Here is a 14,254-nt window from a genome sequence, read left to right as displayed (position 1 = left end):
TAAAATGAAACAATACACCAATGCTTTCAGAAAACACGAATTGGGAATCATGGGTCATATGAAAAGATCATGTCCTCCACAAAGTGGCTGGTCCCAGGACTTCCCTTGAAACAGCAAGGAGCCACCCTGATTATAGTGGAATCTAATTTATCATAGAAATCCTGACATTTACAGGAATATTTCACAAACATGACTAATGGTAGAACATGCTTCACCTAGAAGGAAAGATGGGCAAGAGGACAGCCAGAGGACACAGAGCTACTCCTGTTTCCTAATCTAAACTTGAAGGTCAAATTTCCTCCCTCCATTTGTTGAACACTGATTCTCTCTGCATTTCCACTGAGGCTGAACTAAGGAGGCTTTTGAATTCTCACTTCCTGGCATATGGCAGGACTTCAGCAAAGTCCTGGGAACAGGGCCGTGTGGCTAGTCTGCTGCTGCCAAGCCCTAGGGGCAAGCTCTGGGTACTTTCCCACAGTGGGGCCCAGCTCTGGAATTTATTCACGGCATGTGGCACTGGCATAGTACATTTTAGGTACCTCTTGTGGCAGCATTCTTCCAGTGCCGGTGGCCTTGACACTCAAACATTCAAACCATAGAGTTTCATACTTGACGATGCTGCTATAGATGACTGCATTCATCAGTCCCAGGGATCCCTCAAGAATCCTCTCACCTCCTTGCCACTACAGTAGCCTGTCCACACCAAGGACAGCTACCTCTACCTCACTCATGTGACCGGTGATGGACCCTTACCCTTCCAGGCTAATTGCTTAACTCGGGAGTCCTATTTTATAGACAAATGTAGCTTCTTGTAAAACTACAACCAATTGACAAGACAATTTATGATCAAATGTCTCAGAGTTTAGGTCAACCCTCTGAGCACCCTATGACTGGTCTTAGGTTAATGAAAACGCATTTGCCCGGGGACGGAAATCGCCTACAGTACCTAGGGTGAACTTCATGAGGGCTTGCTTTGGATCCAAGATATAGTGAGACTCTTCTTTCACATCCACAATTGTGGCAAATTCTTTCACGTGAGTGGAGCTTGGAGCACCCAGTCTCTCTGCATATAACCAAAATAAATTGGAATCCAAAAGGTAGATGTTGAGGGTCTTGTTGGTTCTGCAGCTCAGGCCCGTGAAGGCTGTGCTAGTGAGGCTCACTTCTGGAAAGAGATACCTGTTCTCCTCAATGTGAGGAACGGGGCTGGGGGTGGTGGCCTCACACTTCTCCAGGGGAGAGAATGCCACAGCAGGGGTTTCGAAGGCTTCTTGCTCAGAATCAACGAAGCCTGCCACACCGCGGTGTATGGTCCTACAGCATGCAGTGCAGTAGCTGAAAGGGCTGTAGGAAGTTAAAAAATTGCTGCACTCCATGCTGCCCGATGCCACATGGTAAAAGGTCTGTTCCTTGAGGTAGAAGGAATCCAGAGCTGCCGCCATCTCAAAGAAGCTGCAGTGCGGCACGCTGACTGAGCTGGGCTTGGTGCCCCCCACCGTCTGGTTGACACACAGCTCGCACACATTGTGGGTCCTGGAGAAGGTGTGCCCCTGGGGCAGCACCACAGTGTTACAGCAGGGGGACGCTGGCCTCAGCGGGGCATCTTGAAGCGGGGCCAGTGGCTCCGGTGCCAGGGACTGGAGGCCAGGCATATCTACCCGCCGCAGGTGCTGAAGAAGCCGCTCCACCACCTGGTCCCTGTGACAGTTGTTGTACTCCAAGGCCACTTGGGTGATCTGAAAGAGAAGGGAGAGGTGGTGAGGGCTTGAGGACTGCTGCAGGAGACTGGCAGTCAGTGCCAAGCCTGGAGGCACTCTATGTGCAGTCACTGAGAAAACCATCACAAAACCTGCTGGCACGGAGAACTTTGTCACATTATCAACAAGAAACGAGCCCACTGGTTGTTTTTTTGTTTTTTTTTTGAGCCCACTGTTTTGAAGTGGAGGCATCTTATAGATATTCACCTATAGCAGGAGAAGGAATCTCAGAGACATGGCAGCTCAGATGAGGGGCTGGGCCAATGGAACAATGGGAATGGTCTGAGATCTCTCATGAGCATTTCCCCAGAATCTTCCCACTCCCAACAGTAGCTTTACTCCCACAAAAAGAGCAAGTTATGATCCAAAGGCATTTACTATCTCAAATGAAATAATATGATACCTAGAATCAAATCTCACCAGTAAGCTAAACGGCATCCAGTTACTCAAGACAGGGCAAGATGGCCCCTGGACTCTGAAGGGTGAGATAGGAGCATGGGTATGGGTACACACCTATCAAGAATCTATCTCAAAAAAGTTTTTAAGATGTGTTTAAAGAAGTGACATTGTGGGTCAGGAAGTAGAGCTGTGGCTCAAATGGTAGAGCACTCACCTTGAGCTAAAGAGCTGAGGGACAGCGCCCAGGCCAGAGGTCAAGCTCCATGACTGACAAAAACAAAACAAAAAAACTAAGCTATTTGCCAGGTGCCAGTGGCTCACACCTGTAATCCTAGCTACTCAGGAGGCTGAGATCTGAGGAACACGGTTCAAAACAAGCCTGGGCAGGAAAGTCTGTGAAACTCTTATCTCCAATAAACCACCAGAAAACAGGAAGTGGCGCTGTGGCTCAAGCGATAGAGCGCTTGCCTTGAGCTGAAGAGCTCAGGGACGGCGCCCAGGCCCAGAGTTCAAGCCTTTCGACCAACCAAAAAAAAATTTTTTTTAAATTTTAAAAAAAGAGGGGCTGGGAAGAGCACTTGCCTTGCAAGCATGAGGCCCTGGGTTCGATTCCTCAGCACCACATAAGCAAAAAGAAAAAAGCCGGAAGTGGCGCTGTGGCTCAAGTGGTAGAGCGCTAGCCTTGAGCTGAAGAGCTGAGGGACAGTGCCCAGGCCCAGAGTTCAGGCCCCACGACCGGACCCAAAAAAAAAAAGAAGTGTTTATATGTACACAGAACCATTCAAAGAGTATATTTTTAATTTAAAAAGAAAAAAAAACAAAAACAGGAACAAGCTTTATAACAATATTTATGGACTGACTCAAAATATATAGATTTTTATGAAAAAAATAAACTGTCCCAACCATTTTTGGTATTAAAAAGTCACTTTAGATGAAAATTGCTATTTAAAATTGCTTGCTTTCCACACAGAAACAAACAGTTCCATCCTTCATGGAAAAGCTGTGAGCTGACGCAAACCTGAGAGTCCCTGCCCTCTGCCCATTCTGGAACTGCCTGTGCTCAACAGGGCAGCAGGGAACTCCCTTAGACACCACACAGAACTCCAAATCCCTGGCCACCTTTCATAGAAATTAACTACGACTATACTCATCAAAGAAAACACAACCTGTAGAAAAGTCCTTTCCCCAGGTTTTTCATTCCTGTCTCTTATACAACATGCTCTACACATACACTTGAAATGGTTTCCACACTTAGCACTGTGATGCTAAGGAATTGAACCTAGGGGCCCATGCATGCAAGGCAAGCACTCTACCACTGAACCACCTTCCCAGTCCTACTTCTCACTTTTCGAGAACCTGCTTTCAGGAAAATGTTCCACTATGGTCACAGGACATTGTCAATGATATTTGGAGGACTACAGTTAGTTTATTCTGACTTCTTAGGCATTCCCCAAAGTTCTCTTGGGGTCCTCCACTGCCAGCTCTTCCAGTAAGCACAGGCTAGGTCCCAACACTGCTGTGCCTCTGTCTAGGTTCTTCCTGTCCTTATTCTGCCTCAACCCATCAAGATCCTGGCTGCCCCTAAAAGTCTGTCTCAAACACTTCCCAAAGCTGCCTCCTCCCCTCCCTTCCCCCCCCCCCCCACCCTCCTCTTCTTCTTCCTCTTCTTCTTTCCAGCTCCCAGCTTTCCAGGGCAAGGCCTCATGGTGATGCCCTTGGATCATGGCCTGAGCCTAAGCCTGCACCTGGGCCATTACTTCTCTGTGAGAACTATGAACAGGCTCTTATTTCCATACTGCAATAGCTCAAAGCCCAGAGAGCTGAGACTGCTATGTATCTTCCTTCCCCTGTGCTCCCCACATGGTGCTCATTAAGCTCTGGTCTGATTGGTTTGACTCAGAGGACCATTTGCTGCCTGCTTATGGACTTCACAACATGGGGAGGGCTGTCTGCTTTCCCGTCATGTCCTCTGTTCACCGAGAGATCCACCTACCTCCCAGGACCCTGGGAACCCAAGGAAGGGGCCACAGATAGAAATGTGACTAAAACAAGGCCTGTTGGCAGGTTCAGGAAATGGGGGGACTCCCTGTCTGGAAGAGCAGACTGGAAAGCCTTTAGGGTCCACTGACAGCCTAGTCCAACATAACTATCTGCAGGGAAGATAGCACCTGGGCTCCTGCCCAACATGCCACCCCACCCAGGACCTGGGCACACCCAAACCAGTCAAGAAAACCCTCTGGAAGCCTGTAATCTACAGCAAAAACCCACAAGCACAGCCAGTGCCTTGGTTGAAACTCTAATTTTCCTGCAAAGTCCACTAGGGTTTCCTGGGCCACAGTAGATGCCCAGCATGGGAAAGAGCTCCTGGGTTCATAAAGTACAAAGCTTTATTACTTCCTGTCCTTCTAAGCTGACGGGAAGGAACAAAACTAGTTTCTCTCCTCTCCTCCTGAGTCAGGACAGCAGCAGCCATCCAGAGGTTGCCAGTGGGATAGTTAACTTTTTTGGGGGACTGGGGGTGGGGTGGTTGTGGGGCTTGAACTCTGAGCCTGGGCACTGTCCCTGAGCCCTTCAGCTCAAGGCGAGTGTTCTACCACTTGAGCCACAGCGCCACTTCTGGTTTTCTGGTTGTTTATTGGAGATAAGAGTCTCACAGACTTTCCTACCTGGGCTGGCTTTGAACTGTGATCCTCAGATCTCACCCTCCTGAGTAGCTAGGATTACAGGTGTGAGCCACCGGTGCCTGGCTGGGATACTAACTTTAAGGCTCCAGAGCAGCAGGCACAGTGCTGGAGATGTGTCCACCACTCCAGTGGCACTTTGGGGCTGAGGGAGAGGCACTGCCTGGCCTGTGCTATGCTGGCTGTAAAAATTGGTTTGGGCCAATTAAGGAATCCTTGAAAGAAAAAATAAAACCCTAGTAAATTCAATTTAGCAATCCCATGCGTTCTCTGCTGACTGTGTCTGCTCTAAGTGCCCCCAAGTGATCCATGTATTAAATGAAGTCAAATCAGACACTGAGTGCTCCAGCAAGCAGTACGGGTGCAGGACAGGGGGCAGACGCCTGGCAGAGGCTTGCCTCTGGAAACCACTAGCTACCAGCATGACAGGACAGGATTAGACAAACATGATATCCCACTGTCACTGCTGCTGCTCCTGACTACAGGGCTGCAAACTCCCAAGGACTGCTAGTCACCCCTTTTTGACCATGGTACCTTTAAGATCACACCTTTGCCTATATTCCTGACACTTCCAAATGAGAAGCTCTGCCTCAGCTGCCTTGAAAGAGGGCTGTGTGGTCTACCTTTGGGAGGCCTTCTGTCCTAGTCAACCCACACCTAAATAGCTGTCAACAGCCATGGCAAGAGAGGCTGGGGCACCCCTGTCTCAGCTCCAGGGCTTTTCTCTTCCACTCCTGGCAGCTACTTGGTGCTAGAGAAGCACCCTGAACATGGAAGGAGAGCAGTCTGTGCTAGTAAGGTTTCCCATTCCTCATGGGGACAATGGCCTCAGGGACGCTTACCTCATCTAAGAGAGGATGCCTTTCGGCTAAGGGGTCAAAGGGTATGAACAGGAACAGCGCTGGTCCCTTCTTCAGCTCGTTATTCAGCAGCAGACTCTTACCCCCATGGGGCCGCAGCCATCGGAAGAGCAGCTCCTGGTTTTCCGAGGCCCACTTATAGATGTTCTCAGCTGTGAAGTTCATGACCTCCCTGGGGAAGACCTGCGGAGAAGACAAAGGCACCAAGGATAAAGTAAAGCTAAGCAAGGAAGAGCCAGCAAAGCACCAGCACCATCTTGCAGAGGCCCAGTCTACCCACCCTGCACAGGAGGAAATGGAGCCAGAGGCATGGATGCCACTTGTCAGGAAGCCCACACTCAGCCAGCTTCTTCTCATGGCACACCCTCACAGTGGTCAGAATGCAAAAGTGGAAGCAGACAGCTGTCACATCACCAGATTTGCCTTTTTCCTCTTAGAGTCACCGATCCAGGTAATGCTCCCTGGGTGCTGATGGCTGTAAGGACCTTACTACCCTGACCAAGGAGAGCTATAGACGGGTCACTGGGTGTTTACAAAAGGACAAAGGCAGAGCCACAGGAATAGGAACCACGGAGTCAAGGACAGATTTATTTCTACTTTGGCTGTCTACTTTACTCCCTGGAATCCAAGTACCAGGCTGCACACCTGGCACAGTAGCAGAGATTCAACAGCTCTCCGAATGAGTCAGGGAATGAATGACATAAGTTTGCACATGCCCAGATTACTTTGTGTATACAGATGAAGGAAGGAGGCACTGCTTATGCTTTGGTTCTCTACAACATTGGAACAAAACCTTAGACTGTTTTCAAAAGCCTAATGATACAAATCACTGGTTTCAACAGAGTTGCTCTGGAGGATTTCACAAATGAGAAATTTGACTCCCCCTAAAACATGTACATTTAAATGATCTCATAACAAAGATGACCACTGCTATTCCTTTTAAAAATTTTGCTGTCCCCCAAATATCTCATTCAATAAGGGGAATCAGTGGGAGTCACACAACCGAAACAGTAACCCCAATTTGTTTCAGTTCCCGCACAGTTCTACAGTTCTACCTTTTTTTCCTCTGTCCATTTCAAACGCCTTCCTCAGTATCTTTTACTGAAATGTAAGTGTAGGCCACAAATAAAGCTTGAGGAGATGACAGCTAGTTAAGCAGATGAGGTGGAAAGCAGCAGCTGAGATGGGCAGCGGGCAGCTGTCCTGGCAATGAGGCAGAGCCAGACAGGTGGAATGTGAAAGCACATCTAACAGCATCACAAAGATCACATAAACACGGCATGTGTGGAAAACATAAAATACACTGGGCCTTGGGATACGAATGGTAAGAAGTAAAGCATGTCTATCTGAAGATAGGTAGGAGCTAGGGTGACTGGTTAAGTGAGCCTCACCCCCTCACTCAAGAGTCTGACAGGATCTACACGCTGAGCCAGAGGAACTCAGGTTTACGGAGCTAGTGCACTAGGCAAGGGACCTGTGAGCCAGTGACACTGCCAATGATGTAAGAGACAGAAAACACTTCAGAAAAATAAGCTCTCTGTGACGGGCTGAAGAAGTAGCCATCAATAGAGAAGCATAGGACTGCACAGGACACAGGTGGAAGCTCAGAGCAGCTGAAGGGAGCTTGGCTCACCAAAAAGTAAATGAAATTAGGGAACAAAGGAGCCGATGGGGAACCAAGGATCTAGGGAGTGAGATGCCATCAATTTGTTATTGTGACTTGACAAGAACTTCAAAACTCATTACATCAGCTAAGGAGAAAAACATGTCACATTACTACTCTTCAGAAAAGAAACAGATGAACAAACATCTCCCAATGGCCACTAAACCTTTGGGAACCAGGCCCAGAGTAACCATTCTCTCTCCAACTGATGAGCAACTCTGCAATCTCTTTCAAGAAGGACAACTACAAGGCTGTACCCAAACCTAAGAATACAGAGAACTTGCTGATGTTGATTCTTAATAAGAGCATAGGCTCTAGGTGGGCATGTAAGAACTGTCAGTTTGCACACAGAAAAACCATGCTCACTTTCCTAGGGAAAGTGCCCATAACCTTCATCCAACCTCAAAGGAGTCTGAGACCTACACAAGGTAAAGAACCACTGCACTAATACAAACGTGATTTCAAAATACTTACAAGTGATGTGTTGAAATGTCTATGTAAATACACACTTCCAGAGTGTACTAAGGATACCAGTTTCGCAAGATGTTTATTTGTGATAACCCCAAATCGTACTGTTCCTAGGTAATCTGAAACAGAAAATTTTCCTTTATTAAAGAGAAGGCCTAGGCCTCACAACAACCACAAACCCAATGATCCAGTCCTGCCACACAAATCCCCTAGAGCAAGGCTTTTTGGTAAGCTAGCATAGCCAGGGAAACCCTCTCTTCTTGGCCCTTCAAGTGTCCAGTCTACTGCAGAGAGGAATGGGAGGGTAACTGGGAGTCAAGCTCACTCGGGCACAAGTCTGCATATCCACATATGACCATCTGAGCGATCTGCCACCCTATCCTACCCCCTCAACACCAGACCTACCTCAGGGTCAAGGCTCTTGCTTTCTACTTTATGGACATGGCTGGCTCATCTCAACTCCTGCCTTCCCGGCCCACCTACCTAGCAGCAAAGTCCCAGAGGAAGGGGCTACAGGGGAATCTTCCTTACCACTATGTTACTTCTAACTCAGTAAGATATACATAATCTTATTCATTTGCTTAGGTTTTCCTTGGCCTAACTACCTCTTCAGAATGTCAGTCCTATGAATAATTAAAGACCGTGTTTCTTACTGGTACCCTAGCACTTCAAGTAGAGCCTGGGCATACAGCAAAAGACTGAACAAATGCTTGTTAAGTGAATATGAATCTACAATACACAAAGAACTCATACAAATCACTAAGAAAAAGAAAATGGTTAAAATGGGCAAATCACAAAAAAGGAAATGTACACAGATAATAACTACATGGAAAAAGTCAACCTCACTCTAAGGAAAGCAAATCAAAACAAAATACCAATTTTGACCTTTATGGTGCCCCAAATCTAGTATTAGTGACCGGCCAGCCAACAGGGCAATGACTGCTCTGACACAATTTGGCAGAAAAGGGCCAACGCCCATCTATGCACAAATACTCTGAGATGTTTAGAACAACACAGGGCTATCAATATGTCACACACCACTCCAAGAGTAGCTCCAACTACTCAGGAGGCTGGGATCTGAAATTCAAAGCCAGCTGGATAGACAAATCTGTGAGACTCTTATCTCCAATTAATCAGTAAAAGCCAGAAAGTGGAGATGTGGCTCAAGTGGTAGAGGGCCAGCCCAGAGCAAAAAAGCCAAGCAAGAAGGAGAGTTCAAACCTCATTCAAACATGCACACGTGAGCACACACACACTCATACCTGTCTTCTAGCTATGTGGACCACTCTGACACATGACCTTAAGGATACTCAGAAGGAGACATGTATCCAATCAAAGCAGCTTTAACCTGGGTGGTCCTACGTTGAGGCGCATGTCCATAGCTGTGCTGTCCAGTTAGGTGGATGCCAAGAGCCACAGGTGGTCATTGTACAATGAAGAATTAAGCCTGCGTGCTTTTCACCTAAATTTTAAATTGACACTTATGTATTAGAAAACTTTTAAGTATGTTTGAAATAATGTGATTCTATGAGACTCAATTTTTTCCCCTTCCCTGTGTGGGGTTCCCTGAGACTCACTGTTTCCAATGGTTAAGTTCTGTAAGAGCTAAATACTAAACATCGAGTACTTCCATTGAAAATCTGGTGTATGAATGGAGATGTGCTGTTCAGTGAAAAGTGTCAAAGTATATAATTCTCAAACATGGGATTAAAAAAAAAAGAAATGGGATTAAAAAAAAGAATAAAATATTTCAACAATTTTTAAACTGGTTACATGGTAATGTGGTAATAACATAGGTAACACTGGGGTCAGATAAATACGGTATTAGACTAACTTCACTTGGCCTTTTTTTGGGGGGGGAGGGGCGTTGTGGGGCTTGAACTCAGGGCCCGGGCACTGTCCCTGAGCTCTTTTACTCTAAGCTAGCACTCTACCACTTTGAGCTACAGCTCCACTTCCAGTTTTTGAGTGGTTAATTGGAGATAAGAATCTTGCAGGGACTTTTCTGCCTGGGCTGATTTTGAACCATGATCCTCAGATCTCAGCCTGCTGAGCCGTTAGGATTATAGGCATGAACCACCGCTAGCATCTTTTTAATATTTTAATGCCATCACTGGACATTTTTAAGCTGACTATGGTTCATATTCTAGTGAAAAGATAAGATTGGCTTACTCAGGAGGAAAGTTAGGCTGAGAAGCTGTAGCTACAGTGAGGATGTCTTGGGGCAGGACATAGTAGCTACAGTGAGGATGTCTTGGGGCAGGACATAGGACAATCCCCCAACCTCTGAGAATGAGTACTACACCACGGATGTGCCCTCTCCTCCTGCTAGCAAGGCGGTGCTCCTCAAATCAAGGTTGGCCAGGGATGTCCAGAGGACTATGGGTAAGTACCTTGCTAACTGAATGTGCCCCTGGAGCTCCTCCGGGAGACTTCTGTATGAGCTAATCTCTAGGGATTATGAAACAAAATGAAATGTCAATTCAAGAAAAATATGATAACCACTAAAAAAATAAACCATGGTGAGCTTCAGAACTAAATACCACTACATTAAGTCACAAGGCACTTAATCAGCATGTCTGAGAAGTCACTTACTCCCTGGGGAAATTCCTCCTTGATTTTACACAGGGAAAGTGACATTTCAACCGGCAAGGCAGTATGACAGTACATAGTACCTTCCATCTGCTTGGAAACAGTTTGCAAGTTACTCTATCATTTTTATTAATTTCTGTTTTCCCACTTTTCTCTAGGAGAAAAATACGGAGAAGGAGAATAATGGGATTACATAAAAGGGTTCTGATTTAAAAAAAAAAAAAAACTGCCTCTGCAGTTCCCAGTCACTCCTTTGAAGTGCTTTACAACCCGTTACCGGATGACTCCACACACTTCCAATGGTAACTATGCCCAGCAAATGAAAACCCTCTAAGATGGTAACAGAATATAGCACTGTGTCCTCACTGAATGAACTCATGCTAGGATCTACATTTCCCTCTAGAAATGGGACTTTGAATCTTGTCTGTCTTCAAAATTCTCCAAGTGAAGCACAAAACAATTACCTAGAAAAGAAATCTTGCCTCTGGGCACCACAGCAAATTCTGATATTTGCCAAGATGCTGCTACAACAAACATCAACAGCTTACCTGTGACCTTTTTCTTTTTTATGGGTCTGTATATTCCTTTAGGGAAAATAAACTGAAGCTAAGTATGCACCGTCATATACACTTAACCTGACAGTAAAACACATACCCTCGCACCAACTATTGTCATTTAGTAACAACTGAAGCACAGTATCAACTTGACCTCTATTCAAACACTTCCTTTTCTTTCCTTCTCATCCATTTAGAAGGAAGAACTTTCCAGGCTAAATTTATTTGCCTAGCAGACCACCTCTATCTCTTTCGGGCTGCTCTAGGATCTCAGTACTTGGTCAGCTGTAGGAGGCCTGACACATTCTTCCTCACCACAAACAATCCTCTAAAAATGGAAAAACCAGCTGGGGTCACAGCTCAAGTGGTAGAGTGCTTGCCTAATAAGTGTAAGGCACTGAGTTCAATACCCCTCCCACTAAAATACCAAAATAAAACCGATTCTTAGCTCCCAGGCCTAAAGACTGGCCCTTGGCCAGTGACAAGGTGAAATGTCCCTTTCAAGGCTCCCTTGTTTTTCAGCTGGGAAACCTGAAAATCAGAGTAGGGGTGAGTGGGCTATCATAGCAGAATGTTTGCCACTGAAATGACTCGTCCTCAGGGAACTGGTCCCTGTCTTTGGGAATGTCTTGTCAGGAAGAGATCATTAAAGTCCAAGAGAATATTAGAAACAGGCTAGTCAATGGGAAACATTGCCTATTAATGCAACAGGAGTTCCAAGAAGGGGGCAGAGGTATGGAAACCTATAGTTGATACCTGCAGTATATAAAATGTCATGTTAGCAAGGCAATACTTAATACTTACACAGCTTCTTGACTAGGACTTAAAAAATGAGGAGGTCAGGCTGGGAATGTAGCTTAGTAGTAAAGTGCTTGCCTAGCATGCATGAAGGCCTGGGTTTGATTCCTCAGTATCACATAAACAGAAAAAGCCAAAAGTGGTGCTGTGGCTCAAGCGGTAGAGTGCGAGCCTTGAGCAAAAGAAGCTTAGGTACAGCACCCAGGCCCTGAGTTCAAGGCTAGGATTGGAGAAAACACACACACACACACACACACACACACACACACACACACACACACACGCACACGCACACACGCACGCACGCACGCACGCACGCGCGCGCGAGCGAGGAGGTAACAAAAGACATTCCACTGAATGTTCTATCACAGGCAAGGTTAGGAAGAGATGTACTTTCTGCCTCATCCCAGAGGAGCACAACAGCCAAAGGCAGAACACAAATAGAGTAGGGTGAGAAAGGAGGGAGCTTCTATACGAGGGGTCTGGGTTTGTTGCTGTGTGACTGGATGCTACTATAACAAACAATTGCCAACTTACTGGCTTAAATATAACACAAACTTATCTTAAGAGTTCTGCAGATCAGAAGTGTAAAATTGAGTCTCACTAGGCTAAACTCAACCCTGCCCTATCTGCAGAGTGTGTTCCTTCTAGAAGTTCCAGGGACCCCTGTCTCCTGGCCCTCTCTAGCGCCTTGGCTGCAGCCTCTTCCTCCATCTTCAGAACTATCAATAGCCAGGCAAGTCCTCACTCCACATCACTCTCGTTGCCTGTTCTGCTTCCAATTCTACTTCTAAGAATCCTTCTGTTTACTATGGGCCTGAAACAGATATTGAAACTGCTTTTACTGAACAGCATAGACTCCTTATTTGGGCCCATAGTTAACTAAAATCTGGAGGAACATGTGGCCTACCTCTGTCTTCATTCTGTTTCTGTAGTTTTGCTCTCTATAGTTAAAACACAGTGATAATGACAAGATTATCCAATACAACAGAGTGGTCCTATAACCTGTTCTACTCAAAGACCCACACAAACATACTGAGCAGTCTCTGGGTCCTTCTTGGTTAGCAGGCCCTTGTTTTTCCAAAGCCCTAGAAAAATATACACATGCAGGGGAAGACAATGCTACCTTCCAGGCTCTGTGAAGCTGTTTTTTTTTTTTTTTTTAAATCACAAGCCTGTAATCCTAGCTACTCAGAAGACAGAGATCTGAGGATCACAGTTCAAAGCCAGCTTGGGCAGGAAAGTCCATGAGACGCATATCTCCAATAAACTATTCCAAAAAAGCAAGAGGTGGCACTGAGGCTCAAGTTGCAGAGTGCTAGTCTTGAGCACAGAGGCTCAGGGACAGCACCCAAGTCCTGAATTCAAGTTCCAGAACTAAGGAAAAAAAAAGTGCTTAAAGTGCTCCAGAAAAGCTTTCTTTATAAGCAACTATATGGAGGACCCTGTGTGCCAACCCAGCTCTACCAGATGCCACCTGGCAGAGCAAAGGGAACATACATGCAATTACAAAGAGCTCATGAGACTAGTGGTCACCCCTCACTATCCAGATGGGGGATTAGGGGCCTGGAGGTTTCAGGACCTCATACCAGCGATACCAAAACCTAGGATGCTCAAGTCTCTTATGCAAAATGGTACACTAACATTATAAGTAACACACCCAAACCCCTGCACCCTTGGAACATAACACATACACAGCCCTGGTACAATGTCCATCACCCCTATATTTCCTACCATGCCTTATATAATGTGATTCTCACACAAACGGCTGCTGTACTCTATTGTTTGAGGAATGACAAGGAAAAAAATCTGTACACATTCAATACAGAGGCAATACATATTTTTAAAGAGACAAGGTTATACATTATTGTCTACACCAGCCCCAAATTCCTGGATTCAAATAATCTTTCTGTCTCAGCTCCCTGAGTAGGCAAAGTTTTTTCAAAATTACTTTAACAAAAGTAATTTATATAATTAATCTGTGGACATAGCCGGCCAACTGTACTTCCAAAATGTGTTCCTAAGAAAATCGTATGCCACAAGGTTCCCTGTTAACTAAGATTATAATTCCCAAAGGGATCATATGGCAGAAAGGAAGGGAAATACTAGTTGTGGGTAACAACTCACTGTATTTTCAAGCCACTTAAAACTATATGAGTTATGATTCATTAGGACTGTAGTATCAGGGTACAGGGAGAAGCCAGTGGAGGGAAAACAAGCATGGTCTAAGCAGGGCTCCGTGCAGCCCTGCCACAGCCCTGCCACACATAGTGCTCTCACTTTGCGGGCCCAAACTGAGAAGAAATGGTAGGGACCCAAATGACTTGGGTTTTTGAGACAGGGTCCCGATTGTGTAATCCAGGCTTGCCTCAATCTTACAAAATTCTCCTGTCTCCACCTTTTGAGAGTGCTGAGATTACAGGCATGCGCGCCACGTCCTGCAATCAAGCGACACAAAATCTTTTTCAAGTCCTTTATTAGT

General features: G+C 45.9%; 1 protein-coding gene across 1 annotated transcript in view; it reads right to left on the bottom strand.

Annotated features, from left to right (window-relative positions):
• Txndc11 (thioredoxin domain containing 11) overlaps positions 1 to 14,254 on the bottom strand; it is a 50,092-nt gene that overhangs the window by 10,202 nt on the left and 25,636 nt on the right. Inside the window, exons 6-8 of the mRNA XM_070003470.1 lie at positions 7,835 to 7,947; positions 5,680 to 5,880; positions 947 to 1,736 (exon numbers count right to left, since the gene is read on the bottom strand). Coding sequence (XP_069859571.1) covers positions 947 to 1,736; positions 5,680 to 5,880; positions 7,835 to 7,947 — 1,104 coding nt within the window. The remainder of the gene's footprint in view (positions 1 to 946; positions 1,737 to 5,679; positions 5,881 to 7,834; positions 7,948 to 14,254) is intronic.

This window comes from Dipodomys merriami, unplaced genomic scaffold (genome assembly GCF_024711535.1).
Source record: "Dipodomys merriami isolate MVZ:Mamm:240054 unplaced genomic scaffold, mDipMer1.0.p SCAF_60, whole genome shotgun sequence".
NCBI lineage: Eukaryota > Metazoa > Chordata > Mammalia > Rodentia > Heteromyidae > Dipodomys > Dipodomys merriami.
Note: the sequence above shows the minus strand (reverse complement) of the source record. Positions and strands in the feature narration are given on the sequence as shown.